The sequence below is a fragment of the Xenopus tropicalis genome, chromosome 1 (genome assembly GCF_000004195.4).
Source record: "Xenopus tropicalis strain Nigerian chromosome 1, UCB_Xtro_10.0, whole genome shotgun sequence".
NCBI lineage: Eukaryota > Metazoa > Chordata > Amphibia > Anura > Pipidae > Xenopus > Xenopus tropicalis.
Genome location: NC_030677.2, coordinates 190,262,822 through 190,283,180, shown reverse-complemented (window position 1 = coordinate 190,283,180; position 20,359 = coordinate 190,262,822). Strand labels below are relative to the sequence as shown.

Below are 20,359 nucleotides of genomic sequence, written 5' to 3'. Positions count from 1 at the left end.
AAGCACGAGCAAACCGTAAGCATTCTTTGGAAAGCAAAAGGACTCTGAGTCCCAAGGGCACATTAAAGAAGCTGTAAATCTAATAGGGGGTCAGCGTATCTTTAAATTAAGCAGCATACCCCTATTCTACGTCTCTGAAGGGTTAAACTGCTTTCCAAAGAGAGGGAGTCACTAAGGTTGCTTAGAATCAGATCCTTTGAACTCCTCTTCAGTTGCTTAGCAACTTTTATCATGCTCCACTGATAAATCTACCAGGCTGTGCTTCCTTTGCCTTGGTTTTGGAGCCCATATCCATTTCATTGGCTGTGGGTCCCAGTAGTTGTATTGTATGCCTGTACCTGTGCTTTGGTCAACGAGACCTGGCGAGATGGAGCGCCTGCTGAGAGACTGTATACTGACATTCTGCTTTTATTTCACTTGTAACGTAGGAGTCTAAAGGGATTTATGAAGGGAAGCAGATTCTCTTGACTGATACAACACAGTGTGTGTGATGTCATCTATGTGTAATGCTTCTTTTGTCTGTTACCCAGAACCAGCTGGGGTAATAATATATATATATATATATATAGAGAGAGAGAGAGAGAGAGAGAGAGACTATTTGCCCTGGGTTTATGTCTGTATGTCCGGTGTGCTCCCAAAATGTTACATCACAAGACCCAGGTCACTCGCTTGTATCTGATCAGTATTTAATCCTTATTGTAACTGTTCCCTAGTCCCCTGTTTCACAATTAATCTAGCATCTATGCAAGTGCAGGTACCCTCAGAAGACAGGGGCCCTTAGCCGCAAAATTATAACCACAAATAACCTTTCTCCAGTCATATCCCTCAAAGGCTGGCACCTCCCAGGACTAGTGTCTCTTGCCCAGGGCATTAGTTCCAGTCACAGGGCTTAGTCCACCCCCTTGCCATAAGCTTTTATAGAAAAGAGATTTCCAAGACCACAGAATAGGTTCCACAGGCTTAATCCTCCAATGCTTGCGGTTTTGTAAAGGAGAAGACTGCCCCCCTATTCTGTGCACTGGGTGTACTGGAGAGTTTTGAATATAGAATAGCCCTGGGTTCCCTACCATATTAGATATACAGTAGAACCCCGATTTTATGGTTTTTCCGAAATGTATACTGTTTTGATGCCTTCCTATGGGAAATGTAAAATCTGGGTCCACCTTCCAAAGTAATAATGAATTGTAAAAATAACCCTATCCACCTATGAGCCAAAGACTTTTATTAAGCAGTATTTGCAGCATGTGGGGTACCACGATTAGTAGCAATCAGATTCCCAACTTGACCCCTGCAATTGCACTTCCTGTGTACTGTTGGTTGATACTACTGAGTAGCTACTCAGTGCCATTATTTCGCTGTACAGCTTTCCTTCCATTGAGTGATTCTTAGGGAATGTTAAAAAATTAGCAAGATATGATAACAATAGGGAGGATTATTAAACTACTGGTGGCTGATCTATCTCTTATGCCTTAACTTGGAGAAGTGTAAGGTTTCTAGACTTCCCAACCTAGTCCTTATGTAACTATGTCATGGGAAGTGCACGCATTTATATACTGCGCCTGCCCCACCCCAAGTGACTTTTTACATGTTCTTACAAGTCTCTAACTTGAGATCCAATATTAGAAACAGAACCCTAAACATCAAGGCCAATTCCTCTTGGGACAAAAGCCTTGACAGCATGTTGCAGTACTAAACATCCCTTTGCAATCCCTTCTTCCCTTGATGCACAACATTTGTACCACTATCTTGTGCCTTATTACCATCTCCCCCCAGTAATGAGCCTTCCATGAATATCTTTCTCAGTCCAGCAACTGTATTTCCCACTGCGGCTTGTAGTTGGCAGCAGGCTATAACTCATCTAAAGCACTGGATCCATTTTCTCTCCAGCCTGCGATGATCACATGGGTAGCATAACTGGCCTTCTGACCAATTTAACAGGCAGTTAACTAAGTCATTACTGTCTGGGGAGGTTTTATGTTTTCAAGCAGAAGTATATCCTTCTCTTTCATTATATAACGCTATAAATCATGCATGTAAGTTTTTAAAACCTTGGATTAAGTTCCAGCCCTATATTGACCATAAAGACCAAAATACTCCCTCCCACACACACATTAAGGGCTCAGCTGCACAATTCTGCAGTCAGCAATGCACCCAGACATGCATGTTTCTTTTGAAGCACAATGGTTTAAGACATGCCCTTCCTTTTATTTTGTTGGTCCAATAAGAGTATCAGCAGCTATAGCCAATGAGTTGCATTACATCTGTTATTTTATATACCGTATGCCTGATAATTCACTAGTTAATACGGGCTGGTTTCTTAAAGCCATTGATTCTGTTACTGTGGGAACAGGTTAGTTCTCAGTTATCAAATCTCAAGACATTGTAGTTATACCATTACTAAGTCATTTTCCTGTCTACAAAACATAAAGTACATTTTGCCCCAAACTAGTGTCCTGTGCAGGTCCAATTTTTGAAACCCTAACCCTGACCTGCAACCCATGACCCAGACCCACAACCGACATTTTTACCATTTGGACCCACTACCCAACCCGACCAGAAACTGCCTTATACCCAACCCTATCCATGACCCACTGACCGCCATTACACAGGAAGTACTGTTGCTTCAGCTGCTGTGGAGAGATTCCTAAAATGTGAACATTTAAAAAGCCTAGAAGTGCTTATGAGGAATACAGTGTAGGTCATGTGTGGCCCCATTTATGGCGTGAACACTCTCTGTAATGTTCTGTGTAAAATGCTGGCCCAGTGTAATGAAAAATCATAGCCCGATACTGTTTCCTATTGATTATCACATCTAGATTTCCCTTAATCAACTAATTGTCTTGCATAATCAGACACATTTTGTAACATCATGAACAGCTCAGTGGCTCATTGGGAATTATTATGGTGAATTATTCATGGGGTGCAACACTAAGCTGGGTTTAATTATAGAACATGTGCATCATGACGATTCAGGCGCCGGCTTAAAGGGCAGCCTAGAGCTATGCTAGCGTAATCCATCTTTATTCACGTACACACGCTGTGCACACAACACACAGATATATGGTGGATTCCTATCTGTAACTGATCACTAGTGATGAGTGAATCTGTCCCTTTTTGCGAATCTTGCAAAAATTTCGCGAAATGGCAAAAAATTTGTGCAACAATTTTTTCGACGCTGGCGACAATTTTCTTTCCTGCTGTCAATTTTGACGCCTGTTATGCCAAAAAAATCCACCAATGCTGAAACACGGAAATTTGCCACAAATCGATGCCTGGCGAATTATTTCGCCCATCACTACTGATCACACAAAATCCTGACTCCTTGGTATTAGTTCCTGATTGACAAGAGCTGGGATAAACCTTTGGATATAGAATTGCTACTCCAAAACCAGCACACACATCCATACAGTAAATGCACATAATGCCTATAGACACATTTACATTCACATTTAAAGAGGAAGCAGAACCCATGGCGCCGGTAGGGCCAGCTCTGCTTCCTCTGTAGGGAGGGCCCATCTTGTATGTTGTGGGTCACCCATGATTTTTTGCACACCGTAGGTGACCAGTTATTTTTTCCACATCGTCATCAGGGGGGCCCAGAAAAAGACATTTTGGGGGGCCAGACCCCCAAATTTTGCCACTGTTTTACACATTCCTATATGGATATTTTCAGTCATTCGTAAAAGTCGCTTTCTGTAACTCTCAAAATAATGTAGGAGAAATGAGCTTTCCTCCAGTCAGTGCTCCTTGCTTGCCAATGCTTGATTAGGTCTCTAGCAGAGCTTGCTGCAGAATAAGCAGCAATAAACGAAATAACATTCTTTGATCCAGAAGGATTCTGCATACAACATCCTATTCTATCTGTATATTAGGAAAGAATGACACATCTGCTATAGCAATAATGCAAATAAACCATGCTACAGTGAGGCTATCAGTATCCTGTCAGGCAAGCAAATGATTTACAATGCCACAGTGAATTATTAAGATCCACGATCAGACCCCACAAGCTCTTCTCCTTGATTAATGCCACCATTGACGACTAGAGGTTTGATTTAAGTAAATCATTGATGGCCCATAAATCTAATAAGCTGTGGATTCCCAATATCACTACTGCTGACATCTGCCTGTTACTTATGCACAACACGGGCAGAAGCCTTCTCAGATTAGAAAAGGTAAAAAAAAAATAGCATTATGGGTATTGAAGCATATTGTAGTGGGTTAATCCAGGCCTGGTAATTAGGGCTGCTGCCTCACCCCTTTAATATTGGCCATATATTGAATCCACATCCTACATGGCTAGTTAGCAACTCATTTAGATGCATGCTGCATGGCTGCATATAAATCAGGTCAGTCTGCAGCATGCATCTAACTTAATTCCTAATCAGCCTTGCAAGATGTGGCTTCAATATATGGCCGGTATTAAAGGGGTGAGGTAGTAACCCTACCGGTCATCTTTAATTGAGAGTGGAATATCCATGCAAACTGAAGGCTGTTTTGTTTTTTTTTGGAGGGGGTTATCATCTGGATCAGCCAGAAGGTACAGTATATAGGGATTATATGAGTGGAGGGCTGAATGTACTGGGTGTATGTCTTTATCTTTACTAAGAACTGTGGTCCTGTGACAACCACACAACTAAGGATCAATTTGAACACAACAGCAAAGAGAAAACACAATGACAATAAGACAAGAACACAGACAGACACTTCCACTGAGTTAGAACCTCAGGCAGACATCAACAAAGACATTTACACAGCAAATTGCATAAAGAAACACTAACATAAACATAGACATACACATTTGTACCTGCAAACAGACCTACTACCAAAATCTGCTTGCATACAGATGTATAGATCCTAAGCAATGTGTAGAGTCACCTTTTTTTTACCCACAATGTAGTGTTTTTCACAGAATTCAGTGAGGTGAACAATTAACAATTTTGCTTCCAAAGTATGTTTTTTTTAAATTGGGTGCAAAGTTGCAGTAGAAGTTCTTCTTTTTATTAATTCTTTCAGCACCCAAGGTTAATAATGGTGTTAGTATATTTGTATGCTACTAGGTGCAAATTAGGGATGCCCCAAATCCAGTATTTTAGGATTTGGCCGAACCCCAAATCCTTTGTAAAAGATTTGGCTGAATACCAAACCAAATCCTAATTTTCATTACTGATGGGATAAAAAGAAACGAATGTGCAGCGCGCAGCAAAAAAATGGAAAATTCTGTGTTTATGTGACAAAAAGTCGGATTCGGATTTGGTTCGGCCAGGACCATGGATTCAGGCCAATCTTGCTGAAGAAGGCTGAATCTTGGCTGAATCCCAAACCGAATCCTGGATTTGGTGCATCCCTAGTGCAAATTAATAGTGTGTGTAGGAGCAAGTTTTTTGGGCAGGGCCCTCTTCACCTCTTTTATTGTTTTTGGGTTCTTTGTATGTAAATCCATATGTTCAATGTATACCCCCATTTATTGCAGTGCTGCAGAATATGTTGGTGCTTTCTAAATATGTGTTAGTAATAATAACTTGCTAAGGGAACCCTACCTTCAGGCCTCCCATTTGTCCATGCACCCTATGCTTTCCACTTGTACTCACCATATAAGTGCTGGCTGAATCAGAGCAATGATGCTAAACCACCAGTTGCAAGGAGCATGTATAGGAACAATAATCCTTTCTGAATAATGTTCAAACTTGCATGATTTTACATTTATTTCATGCATTTCCATATGCACTTGTATTTCTAAATGAGCCTTAGAGCTTCTATGATGAGCGCTTCTCTATTTCAAAGTTCTATATTAATTAGATCATGTGACATTCTGGTGTAAAACAGGGGAAATCCGAAACTGAAACTAAAGTCACATTCTACTTCCTGACTCATACGAGCAGAATCAAAGCAAATCAGCAGTCCACTGAGAAACCTCTTTATAAACAAACCCCTCCCTTCCCCCAGCTGCACACTGTTAGGCTCTCAATAAGGAACACAATTCATTTAATTTAATCCAAATTTATAAATGCTTGTGATTATTGCTCAGTTTACTTTGATGTACTTTTTTAAAGACAACGTGAGCAAAAAACATTTTTTCAAATGAATGAATCTTTAACTGTGTGTATTAGCCCTAAAGCAGGCTGCAGAGAAGTCTAATCACTGCTACTTGTAGCAACAATTACAACAACCCCTGTGACATGGCCCATACAGGCTCCATAATGTGCTGCACAGAGTTCCATAATTAAATAATAATGTATCTGTTCATACTGGACATAAACACACACTCCAATGACATCATTTATGCTATTTACCCATGGGGCAGGGTGATCATTCACTAATGGTGCTTACAGTGTAACTGGACACCTTCTCAAATACAACTGCTCCTGCTCAGTAACATTCTTGTCTTTTTATTTCTATTGCTGTCCTTCTGGCTAAACTGCTCTCTTCCGGGTTTCTCCAGTTGCTCCCCTTTCTGTACATTCAACTGATCCTTCTGAAGTCTCTAGCTAATGTTCTCTCTTGCTCCTTCATTTAAGTTTTTCTCTGTGCCTCCACCTCACCCCTTCTTATACTCCCAATTGTTCTTTCCCTCTGTTTTTACCCCCATGCTTGCAGTTGTTCTCTCCCTTAAACCTCTAGCCCAGCTGAACCCACTCTGTTCTACCCTCTGCCTCCAGACACTGTACTCTCCTCCCAGTTACTTCAGTTAATCATGTTGGGCCTAAAACTGATTGTCTTCTGTGCCTCCAGCTGTCTGCAGATGCCTGAGCCTCCATTTCTCTGAAGTTGTGCTCACAACTGTCACACCATGAATTGTGACTCCAGCTGATGCTCCTCTACCTCTGTGCCTTTTTTTACTCTGTCCTACTATTCTACCCTGTGCCTCTAGTTGAGTCACCTTGTACCACCACATCTTGTCTCCAACTACTTTCCTCTTTGTGCCTCCAACATCTTCTTAACCTATCCTTGGTATTGCTATACTCCTGGATAATCCATGCCATGTAGTATAGTAGAAAAGCACTGGCACTCAGAAACGTGCAACGGGGCAAAATAACCCCTTTATCAAGCTTGATGTGCCTCCAGCTGCTTCTCTTTCTGTGCATCCAGCTGATCCTTCCCATGTCGCTTGGTGGTGCACCCTCCTGTTCCCTCATTTGCCTTCTCCCCTGTGCCCCCATCTGTCCCTTTCATTTACTTCCTTTGCGTCCCTATATCACCACTATTCCCCAGAGCCTCCAAACCAGCTGGACCCACCCCCACCTGGGCCTCTAAATGATATTAGTAGTACTCACAAGGGTACATTACTGGTGGTATGATACAGTGTAACAGTGAAATTTACAGTTTCAGCAGCAGCTACATTTTATTTTACAAATGTGCACTAGAATTCCAACATGCAGTCTATTTACTGAAGAATAAATATAATTAAACCAACATTTCACCCATTGCCTTCCATATAAACCAATGGGATTTGAGCCTGACCCAAGCAACTGTGAGAAAGGATATCTAGATACTACAAACTGCAAGTTTGCTATTTACTAGTTTCCATAATTGTCTCCACCATATTTTGTGCCTCCAGTAAAACCTATCCTACTCAGTGCCTTTCACCTCTGTCCTGGTATCCTACCCAGTATGTCTCTCATCTTGTCCCCAACAACTTTTCTACCTATGCCTCAGAGTGTCTGTTTGTATGTGACTTCTGACTGTGCCCCCCTGTGCCTCCAGCTCTCCCCCTCCCCCAACTGCAACCCTGGGGCTCCTGTTCCTGTGCCTCCTTCCTGTGCCTCCCGCAGTGGGATGGACTGACACACACAGACTGCCTATATCCATATGGAATACTATTCCTACAGCTGTGCAGGAAGGTCAGTGAGTGTATGCTCAACTCACTATAATAAATAGCTTAGCAGCCTATATACTCAGTTGTCAATATACTAGATACTCAATGTGTGTGTGTGTGTGTGTGTATATATATATATATATATATATGGAATGTACACTATAAAGACAAGGTTTCCAGCATACATACTCAATACTTACTATGCTAAATAGGTTAGCAGCATATATACTTAATTCACACTGCACAGCTTATACATACTTAATGCTGAGATGTTAATGCCTTGTGCTGGGGCAGATAATAACGAGCTCCGCACAATCCATAGCAAATCAATACCATTCAGAGACGCCTTCCACTTTCCCATTGCATGAAAGCAGCGCTATTATAGACCAGCTGAAAGCGTTTATCCGGTTGCATGCTGGGAAATGTAGTCTCTAGGCGGCAGCATGTCTAGCGAGCAGACCGGAGGGCAGAGCTAGCGGAACTACAGGTACCAGGGGGAGGCGCGCCGATCCTCCGTGCTGAGCTGAGGGGACAGCTCCAGTGCTGATCTTAGAGCCGGTCAGGAAGCAGAAGGCGAGAGTGTGCGGAACCTGAGCTGTCATTTTTATTTTTATTTTCCTTTTATTCAGGAGGGAATCCCGAACGGGGAATTGTCTTTTTGTTTCCAGCTGTGCAACCCACTCCCCCTCCCCCCTCACATAAATAAGACAAAGGAAGAGCCAGAAAGACCATGAGACACGAAGCTCCCATGCAGGTTAGTAGAGGACGGGCGTTTAAACAGATCTCCCCGGCGGCTGATCGTGGGAGGCAGCCTTCTAGCTGGTGATGAGCTGCTGCTGGGAGTTGTAGTTCCCCAGCAGCTGTAGGGGAATTAGGTTGGGGGATCCCTGTCTCAGTGGCATTCTTCAATCAATAACTATCTGTTTGCCTTGTTGCTTTGTAATATTGTGTATTAATAATGCCTTCAGTATGCATGTCTGGTCCATCCTCCCCTTACAGACTAATCTTTAACTCTTTTGTGCTCAAGGGCTGTGGATGGTAAAACAATGGCACCCTCTCAATTTTACTGATATGGGGTTGCTTTATATATCATGCATTGGTTACAATACTATCTATCTGTCTATCTATCTATCTATCTATCTATCATCTATCTAATCTCTCTCTCTCATTTATGTATCTAATATCTCTCTCTCTCTCTTGGTCTATCTATCTATATATCTATCTATCTATCTATCTATCTATCTATCTATTTATCATCTATCTATCTATCTATCATCTATCTATCTGTCTGTATGTCTGTCTGACTGTCTATCTAATCTCTGTCTCTCTCTCTCTTCTCTCTCTCTCTCTCTCTCTCTCTCTCTCTCTCTCTCTCTATCATCTATCTAATCTCTGTCTCTCTCTCTCTCTCTCTCTCTCTCTCTTGGTCTATCTATCTATCTATCTATCTATCTATCTATCATCTATCTATCTATTATCTATCTATCTGTCTATCTAAACTCTGTCTCTCTCTCTCTATCATCTATCTAATCTCTGTCTGTCTGTCTCTCTCTCTCTTGGTCTATCTATCTATCTATCTATCTATCTATCTATCTATCTATCTATCTATCATCATCTATTATCTATCTGTCTCTATCTATCTAATCTGTCTATCTGTCTGTCTTTTTCCCTCTCTCTCACTCTCTCTATCTAGACATTATCTATCTATCTATTATCTGTCTATCCATCTAAATATATAAAGTAAAAGCAATGTGTGTTCTGGAACATTTCCCCCTCTGTTTTGACATAAGTATGTTACCCCCAGTGCATAATCATTAAAGGAAAGCTTGCAATTAAACAGGGTTAGCTCCAAGCGAAACTAGTCATTCAGTGCATTTGGTCCATGAGTCAGGTAATTGTCTGTTCTTACATTGCTTTGCTTCTAAAATCCGCAAATAATGTGTGCTGTCAATCAGGGTGTAAGTAGTGATTTTCCTTGCAGCCTAACATAGTGCAAGAGTGGCTGAGGGACAGTTAGGGCTTATTGCCATATTTGGCTGGATTGGTACACACATTCATTTTCTTTGCAGGTTATAATAAATGTAACTGTACATGGTTCTCTGTTTCAGAAGTTATCCCCAGCCATGGCTGCCATGTCGTTTGGTATATCTGTACTATGATATGATACTCTAATATGTTCCTGTAAATGTCTCATATTAATAGAAATGTAATTTTTCAGCCTCAACTACTATAGTGTTTGTTATTTGCCATGATCAGTATAACATGTTTTGTGTAAAAAAAACACTTTGTAGAAATGCATCTTAACTGGCATCACAGCTTTATTATGGGTTAGTCTTCCAGTAATACTCATTATTTCAGTGTATTATTCAGTGTATTATATCCGTGTGGCAGAGATTTTCAGTGGTTGATAATGTAGCAATACATAAATTTGAACACAGGTATATTAAAACAAAAATACACAAACAGTAATTTGTTTGTGTTTGTAAATGTATATATAGATATACAAATCAGGGTATGAAAAATTGAGGTTTCGCTGTATATATATATATATATAGGTATGGGATCTGTTATCAGCAAACACAGAAAGCTCTAAATTAGTTGAAGGCCATCTCCCATAGTCACCCATAATAATAATAAAACAGTACATTGTACTTGATCCTAACTAATAATTAATTCTTATTGGAGGCAAAACAATCCTATTGTGTTTATTTAATGCTTTAATTATTTTTTAGTAGACAAGGTATGGGGATCCAAATTACAGAAAGACCCCTTATAATCTGAAAAACCTCAGATCTCAAGCATTCTGGATAACTGGTCCCATACCTGTATCTATCTATCTATCTATCTATCTATCTATCATCTATCTATCTATCTATCTATCTATCTATCTATCTATCTATCTATCTATCATCTATCTATCTATCTATCTATCTATCTATCTATCATCTATCTATCATCTATCTATCCATCCAAACCGCCCCTTTCTGCAAGTCTGTGTCATCTTCAGTTTATACCTCCTGTGATAGATAGATAGATAGATAGATAGCATAATACTGTGCACGTGCATATATGCATTTATATATGATACAAAAGAAAACGTGTTTTTATTGAAAAAATTCCAACGTTTGGAGTACAACCAGTGCTCTTCCTCAGGGACATATTTATATATGTATATACACATAACTGTATGTTTTTTTAATCCTTCTACTTTCCCATCTGTTTAATGAAAAATGAATGAAACTTAAACCCTTCATTTCAGTGGAGATCATTTTCCTACAGACTAAGCATCCAGTTATCCAACTTGCTTCCAGCCCTGTACTTCTCATCTTAAACCTCTCATATGTGAAATGAATTGAATGGATTTGTTGAATAAGAAGGGAACCCCCATATATACTACATGATATTGTTTCCTATAATATGTTCAGTAGGGGCAGAATTCTGCTGTAAGACCCTTGGCAAAAGAATCTCAGCTAATAAAGATTTTAGGAGGCATAAACCAGTGTCAGAGTGCTCCTGGCAGAAGAGAAGAGACCCCCAACCAAGGGTGGAAACATACTAAATCAGGAGAACACGGGGATGCATCCTAGGCACGCGCCTCTTCTGCCTACCCCTGGTTCTGGCCCTGCTCAGTACATTCAGCGATCAGCATAGCTAGTACATTCAGAGATTTGCAGACTCAGGACATTCAGGAATCAGCAGGTTCAGTACATTCAGGAATCAGCAGGTTCAGTATATTCAGGGACCAACAGATTCAGTACATTCAGGGATCAACATATTCAGTACATTCAGGGATCAACAGATTCGGTACATTCAGGGATCAACAGATGCAGTACATTTAGGGATCAACAGATGCAGTACATTCAGGGATCAACAGATTCAGTACATTCAGAGATCAACAGATTCAGTACATTCAGGGATCAACAGATGCAGTACATTTAGGGATCAACAGATGCAGTACATTCATGGATCAGCAGGTTCAGTACATTCAGGGATCAGCAGGTTCAGTACATTCAGGGATCAACAGATGCAGTACATTCATGGATCAGCAGGTTCAGTACATTCAGGGATCAGCAGGTTCAGTACATTCAGGGATCAACAGATGCAGTACATTCAGGGATCAGCAGGTTCAGTACATTCAGGGATCAACAGATGCAGTACATTCAGGGATCAGCAGGTTCAGTACATTCAGAGATCAACAGATGCAGTACATTCAGGGATCAGCAGGTTCAGTACATTCAGAGATCAACAGATGCAGTACATTCAGGGATCAGCAGGTTCAGTACATTCAGGGATCAACAGATGCAGTACATTCAGGGATCAGCAGGTTCAGTACATTCAGAGATCAACAGATGCAGTACATTCAGGGATCAGCAGGTTCAGTACATTCAGGGATCAACAGATTCAGTAGATTCAGGGATCAACAAACTCAGACCATTTAGGGATCAACCGATTCAGAACATTTAAGGATCAACAGACTCAGTACATTCAGGGATCAACAGACTCAGTACATTCAGGGATCAACAGACTCAGTACATTCAGGGATCAACAGACTCAGACAGTAGGCTAACCCAGCCCCATGTAACATTGTTTATCATGTGGTCAGTGTGTGCTTTAACTTTATGAGTCTGTGGTTACAGAAGGTATGGATAAGGCCAATGACACACATAGAGATTAGTTGCCTCCGAGGAATCTCCTCTACATTGGGTGACTTATATCCTGAAAATGTTTTCCCACCACAATAATGTAAATTGCTGGAAGGAATTAATTGCCTCTCAAGGCAAATTCAAGCAGTTTCAGTAAAACAAAGCAATGCATATGTTTTCCCTCCAGCCATTATATTATTGCCAGTGAGAAGCATTTGTGCGAGATTATTCGCCCACTTTAGATGAGATTTATCATGGGTGTGTCATTGCCCTAAAGCGCAGGGGTGTCACTATGTCTATAACCATTAAGTATGACACATATGGCAGGAGTGGCACATTAGGTTCCGTTTTGTGGAATTTTGTGTGATGGAAATGAGGGGCCCCAAGAAATTAAATGGATAGTGCCACTCTTAGGGCCATATGTACTAAAGGGTAAAATTGAAAATTTGGAGTATTTTTGCCAAAAATGAATAATTTCCCAAAACATTACTAGTTTACTAAAAGGAGAAGAAGGACACATTTTAGAGAAATAACCTTCCATTGGTGAAAATTCTCTCAGCATTGGCCTAAATTCACATCTCATCGCCGAGAGATATTTCTCCAAGTTCAAGCCGGGGAAATGTCATTATAAAGGCTTAGGAGTTTATGGGAACTACATGGCTGGTTGGGAAGTGCAAACTCTAAAGTCTCAAAGGCAAACTGATACCCAGCAAATTGGGTGTAGCAACAATATACATAGTATATATACATTTCTGATTGGCTCATCTGCTCAAGGTGTCATTGACTTTTAGGCAAATTCATTGTGTGAGTGACAGTTAGTAATGAGCGTATGGATGGACAGATGGTTAGGTGTTTTTAGAAAGTTACTTTTTTGAGACTGAAATGTCGGCAGTAAATGCTGTTCTTTTATTTAAAACTCTAGTTTGTGCTGTCATATTCATTTATAGATAGATTCAACCAAAACACCTCAATAGTTTGGACTAGAACAGTCTTAGAACTAGTCAGTAGACTGGGCTTTAGTATTTTCTGTCTGTGTAGGGGGGCTGCTGGAGAGGGCTTACTCTTCATAGCGGGTGGGGGTCTAAGGTACAGTAGGAAGAGGCAGTAGGAGAAACAGCTTAGATCAGTGCTGTCTTCTGTGGTACCGAGGGCTGGAATTTTTCTGGCCTACATGGTGGAGGGTCAATAATGGAAGCCAGTTTTGACCACTCCCCCTTTTTTAAACCACACCCACTTTAAACCACACCCATGTTTTTACAAGAGCTTTTAAGACCATACCCACATAATGGTGGTAGAACAGCAAAAACCAAAATGGTTGGTGTAGGGATATCAACATATGTGAAAAATGATGTCATATTAAGACACACCCTTAAATCCATATGCCTCCTCCTTCCCTGTGGATAGCACAGCAACCCCCAGCATATAATTACACACCTTAGGGACCATTTAATGGCTATTTCCAAATGCTAACAAACTCCCAGAACAACCCCCTGCCAGGCTCACCTCCCACAGGCAGGGTAGGACAGGTAGAGTATGTCACACACAGGCAGCATAGGGCAGGCAGAGTAAGGCACATAGGCAGCATAGGGCAGGCAGGGTATGGCACACACAGGCATCAGAGGGCAGGCAGAGTATTGCCTGTGTGTGCCATACTCTGCCTGCTCTACCTTGCCTGTGTGTGCCATATTCTCCCTGCCCTACCCTGCCTTTATGTGCCATACTCTGCCGGCCCTACGCTGCCTGTGTGTGCCATACTCTTTCTGCCCTATGCTGCCTGTGTGTGCCATACTCTGCCTGCCTTATGCTGCCTGTGTGTGCCATACTATGTCTGCCCTATGCTGCCTGTGTGTGCCATAATCTGCCTGCCCTATGCTGCCTGTGTGTGCCATACTCTGCCTGCCCTATGCTGCCTGTGTGTGCCATACTCTGCCTGCCCCACCTTGCCTGTATGTGCCATACTCTGCCTGCCCTATACTGCCTGTGTGTGCCATACTCTGCCAGCCCTATGCTGCCTATATGGCACACACAGGTAGCATAGGGCAGGCAGCCTGGCTTAGATGATTTTGGGATTTTTTCGACCTGTGCCTATTTGGCCCCATTATCTTTATTGATTGTAAGGGTCTTCCAGGGCATTCCTGTTACAGACTGATACCACATAATCCCCCAACCAATTCTGCAAGCTTAGTTTGGAGCTGTGTCCTCTTTAGTCCCATGGTTGGCATAGTAATACAATCTATAGGCTACTGGACCTTGGACTTGGGTGCAACTTTCAGGGTAACCCTCCTCCTCCTCTTACTTCTTCTTCCCATCCCAATTGTATATTGTTGTCATTGTATTCCCTTATTAAGTCTTGTTTTGTTTAAATTTGTAATACATTTTTTCCCAATCCTTATGGTGTGGTTTGCACACTGTATAAGCTGTATGCTCCTCTATTGATTTACTGTCAATGTTCTCCATTGTTGCTCCACCTTTTCACATTCCCTCCCAACTGGTCATGAAAATATCTCACCTTATATACTTTATATCATCAGGCTTCACCCTGTCCCGCACCATTCTGACTATATACCCCACCACTCTTGCACCATGCTTGCTGTTATTTTGGATACAATTCCAAACGCCTCTGCCACATTTGCCAGATTCTAATGGAAAAAAAATAGCAATGGATGAATTCAGTTTGATAAGAGTAATAGAAATCAAAGGTTTTCTGTTGTCATGGATTAAAGACTCACTTTGTGGTCCAAGATTTGGACTTTCTCTCTCAGACACCTCATCCCTATGAGACTTAAGGATATACATAAACCAGGGCCAAACTTTACCATCTACCGGTAGATTACAACTTACTTTTTGAGCAGCACAACATTATGGTAACAGTCACTCTAATCTGCTTCTAGGAACTACAAATTTCCTTCATGCTCGGTCCCTACTAATCCCTGGCAGCTTCATAGTTTGGGAAAGCATGCTGTAGGACCGCCTGGCTAGGCTATTATTCTATTACTGCATCAGGACTTCGGTTTATTAACCATTATACACATATATTGCAGCCTTAATACATGTGGTGCCTATGTGAGCTAATATAGGAAATGCATGACTCTAGCATATTATATGTTACTGTATTCACTGAGCATAGACTATTGCTACCTCAGTACTATTACACTGTTACAAGTCACACCATTATTTCCGCTTCATGTAGATGGCGTCTGTACAAGATACCAGATATGGACAAAAAGACACGTCTGATCAGAACTTTGATTATATGTTCAAGCTGCTCATTATTGGCAACAGCAGCGTTGGGAAAACATCCTTCTTGTTCCGCTATGCCGACGACTCCTTTACTTCTGCCTTTGTGAGCACCGTCGGCATCGATTTCAAGGTCAAAACTGTCTTCAAAAATGAGAAAAGAATTAAACTCCAAATCTGGGTAAGATACCTCCCTTACAAGATATATAGATTTTTATACTGGACCTTGAATCATGCTAAGACTACACATGTCATGTAAAATTCTCCAAGGTTCCATTTCCCGTTAGGAACACAAGGGGATTGGATACGTAGGTGAGTCTTGATCCATGGATAAAGGTCTATGATATTTTATCTATTCCCATATGGACATTTCTCTACCAGCTACAGGTGTGGGATCCATTATCCAGAAAGCTAACTAAGATATAATTAATCCATATTGGATGCAAAACAATCATATTAGGTTTATTAAATGGATAAATTATTTTTAGTAGACTTAAAATATGGTAATTGAAATTACAGAAAGAACCCGTATCTGGAAAGTTCCAGGTCCCAAGCATTCTGGATTTTAGGTCCTATACCTAATTTGCTGTCTTTAGCTATATATGAAACCAAATGATCACCTGATATTTTTCTGATATGGTTTGAATATTGTTGGACTGGATCAAAACTCTCTGCGCTTTGGTCATCAGTTTTGCACGTCTTCCATTTGATCTGATCGTTGGCCCAAGGAACCCCCTAATTTGGCACATCAGCTGTTAGATGTCACCAATTGACCTCTGAGTTCTTAAAATGCCAGAACCTATTTTGAGTCCTTGTCCAGGCCTGACAGCCACCATCAAAACATACAGTGATATTGTACCTAAGGAATCAGATGCAGGCATTATTTTGATGCCAAGAGCCCAAAATGAAGCCATGTGAAGCATCAAGCACAATTGCCTCAAGTGGCACTCCTCCGCATAGCTACAATAATACTGGAATTAGGAGGAAATAAACTGCATGCTGGGTAAAAAACATAATTTGTGTTTGAAATTGCACTTTGCACGCTGCACGCTGCACGCTATGACTTAAGACTTAAGAGGCCCTTATTTCTCTATGTACAAGGGAGAAAGCCCCATGCTATTCTGGTTGTTATTGAAAAACAGTTTTAACCATGATGACAGGGTTGGAGAAAGGCAGGTTATCAGTAGCTCATTGATAATTAAGGTTTATGTTATTTATGCATTAGGTGAGTATTGTCGGTGTAATTAGCAGTATAGCTCCTGTGTTCAGATGGGCAGTTTGTAGCTGTAGGGATGGAGATAAAGGTTGTGCTCTAGTTCTATAAGGGCAGTGCACTGAATTAGGAAAAATGTAGCATTTATATTATTTATATCTTAAAAGGACAGTAGGACAGTACAGGCTCCACAGTCAGGGGACTGAAAAATAGAATTAAGGAACATAAAGGACAATGAAATCCGCTAGTCATCAAGATATTCTTGCACTGCCTCTCTCAGCATCCCACCAACACCAGAGACTATTAGGGGTTTCCAGCAGCATCTCAAGGGTTAAAGGTCACTCATCTCTGATAAAGACAGAAGCATAATAGGAATTGATGCCACCCATTATGAAAGTGTTTCCAGCAGTGTAATGGTATCACAGTTACAGAGGCCTAAACTTAAAAGTGAAAGGTGCAGGGTATTTTTTGTTTTATTGCTAAGGGACCTCGTTACTATAGCCCGTATTGCTTGCCGTATTGCTTATGTTGGAGATCTTGTAATGATTGATGTAACTTGTTATTTTATAGCTGTGGTTCAAAGGGTAAAGGGACAAAAATAAATGCTCTTATTTTATCAGTATTAATTCACAGGTCTACTGTGTCCATTGGCAGGAACACCAGCTTTACATGCAGACAAATACAATGTACTCTGGGCATGTGTCAGGTCTCAGGACACAGGACTTCTTTATTCTTCATCAATATTAAAGTAACATGAAATACAGTTCCCAGTGATTGCTTTAGAAAAGAAATGTAAAACCTTAAATTGATTCAGAGTACTTTGTATGAATTGTTTTTCTTTTCTAGTTTTCAAGATATTAACAGTTTCTACACTGCTAACATAATAGGGATCATTCTTGACCCCTTAGGGGCCCCCCAAAGACCCGTCCCCACCCAGGCCAGGAAAATGCCAGCTAAAAGGTGGCAACCCTAGCAGGCTGTGCTCCATTCAAAGTGAAGTCCACAGGATTCTGTATTCCGAAATCGGCCTTTCATCTCTGCTTAAAGAACCAAACCTATCCGACCCACTACTACTGTACATCTAAAGTGTAAATGCTCTTTGCAGGAACACTGTCCTGTACGAGAGACTGTAGGCTTAAGAGGGATATTTATAAAGCTGAGCTAAAAATTAGAAAAATTAGAATACAATTGATTTGACTAATAGAAAGCAATGGTGCGCTGTGTAACATCTCACAGATTTATAAAGCCGTGTAAAGGTGGCCATACACGGGCAGTTTGTAGCTGCCGATATCGGTCCCTTAGACTAATTCGGCAGCTTATCAGCCTGTGTAGGGGCACAAACGCGGGCCTGGCCTGAAATCGGTGGGGATATCGGCAGAAGATCTGCTGGCTTGGCAACCTCCCCAAGCGAGGGGATCTTAACGTGTATGGGCACCTTAAGGCCTGAGTGTGGCTGAGTATAAAAAATTGTGGCATAAAAAGACGTGTTACCGTTTAATCAGTATTTTGCACCATTTTTTTATGGCCAAAGTTCTTTTTTGCCCGAATCAGTCCCATTAACTTTATTGAGTTGTGGCAGGTAGATAGTGGTATAGAACGTTAGGCAGAACTTTAGGTATTAGTCTGCCGCTGAAGATAATTCACAACTTTATAAACCCCAGTTTAGCTCTTTGCAATGGATTATTTATTATTTTTTTGCTATGATAAAATATAAAATAAACTCTCTAGGACTCATAAAGATTTGTTTTTCAGACTGTAAAACCCGCCAGCGTTAACCTTTTTAGTGCAAAAAAACAACTGTACATCGCAATTGCCTTCTATTCTAATGTCCCTTCGCTCTGCGCTATCATTTTCCATTTGAAAAAAGACTGGCAGTTGCTTTTTTATTTGCAGCAGTATAATAAACAGGCTGGCAATCACATCCCAATGTGCAGCATTTATACATAGAAAGCCTGCGCCTCCTTTCAGTGGCCATTATTCTCACGCAGTGCGGCTCTGCTTGCATTTTACACATATCCATCAAGATTAATAATAGTACCCAGGAACCCTTTATCCAGAAAGCTCCAAAATACAGCAGTGCCTTTTTGTAATAATATCTTATTTATGCAAGAAACTCTTCATATTTGCCTTTTTCTGTAATAATAAGACAGTGTGGCCAATTTATGACTGCAATTGCAGCTACACTCCACCCCCCCCCCCCCACACACAGTGAGTTGTACATTAAGGGGTGGTTCACCTTTAAGATAACTTTTAGTATGTTATAGAAAGTTCTGGTCCTAGCAACTTTGCATTTGGTCTTCATTATTTATTTCTTATTTTCTTATAGTTTTTGAATTATTTGCCTTCTTTTTCTACTATGGGGGGGGGGTCACTGACCCTGCTAGCTTCTATTCTATCTTTATTGTACTTTTTATTCCTTATCTTTCTATTTAGTCCCTCTTTCGTTCATATTCCTGTCTCTCATCCACAGCACTGCATGGTTGCTAGGGTAAACAAGACCCTAGCAATCAAAAAGCTGCAGAAATTCCAAACTGGACAGCTGCTGAACAGAAAGCTAAATAAGTAAAAAAAAACAAAAATACAATATGAAAACCAATTGCGAATTGTCTACTACATTTTTTCATGATTTTAACTAAGCCAGCAGGATTCCAAGCTGATAGGGTATTCCTGGGATTATAGATCCCATACTGGTAACTGAATTAAGCAGTAATTATTGGTGATGAGTGAATCTGTTACATTTTGCTTTGGTGTCAAATTCACAAAACTGCGGAAAAATTTGCCAAAAAATTGTTGCTCAGTTTTTTTTTTTCCCATGTTTTTTTGACACCTGCAACAAATTTTTTGAGGTTGTTGGCGAAACGCAGAAATTTGCTGCGAATCCATGCCTGGCAAAAAATTTCGCTCATCACTAGTAATGGAGTCAAACTTCAGAATAGGCACCGGTGAATATAACATGAAATTATTGCCATATGGTTCATATAAAATATGCCTCAGGAAATAATCATTATCCATATGCTTACACAGAACTAAGCACATGGTTAAAGAATTACTGTGTGTCCATGCTTACTCATAGCAACATGAATTAAAAGCAAGTTTTATTGCAGAGCACCTTCAGGAAATCAGCAAGCCTTGAGGGCTCATGTATGGCAGGGGGTGGGAAGGTACAAATTCAGGCAGAAATGTGCAAAGAATTGCATCTGTCATGTAGGGCTGTTCCCTTCCATTTATCATTCATGAGACTCCAAATGGAGCACAATAGATACTTACTGCCAACTTGGGACCACAACAGAACACCAGGCTGACTCTTGACTTGACCTGGCTGATTTGTCTCTTGACTGCCTGCCCGGCCTTAGTGAAAGTTGCAACATTTGTGTCCAGCAATAGTGATCCAGAAAAACACAGTACATAGATGCCCACATCCATAGGACTTATTTTTCTGTCCAACTTGGGAAT

General features: G+C 40.8%; 1 protein-coding gene across 1 annotated transcript in view; it reads left to right on the top strand.

The window, feature by feature from the left end:
* The first annotated feature begins 8,338 nt into the window (after window positions 1-8,338).
* The window catches only part of rab3c (RAB3C, member RAS oncogene family), a 57,595-nt gene continuing 45,574 nt past the window's right edge, over window positions 8,339-20,359 (top strand). Inside the window, exons 1-2 of the mRNA XM_002938179.5 lie at window positions 8,339-8,567; window positions 15,647-15,874. Of these exons, the coding sequence (XP_002938225.2) occupies window positions 8,544-8,567; window positions 15,647-15,874 (252 nt within the window). The 5' untranslated portion in view covers window positions 8,339-8,543. The remainder of the gene's footprint in view (window positions 8,568-15,646; window positions 15,875-20,359) is intronic.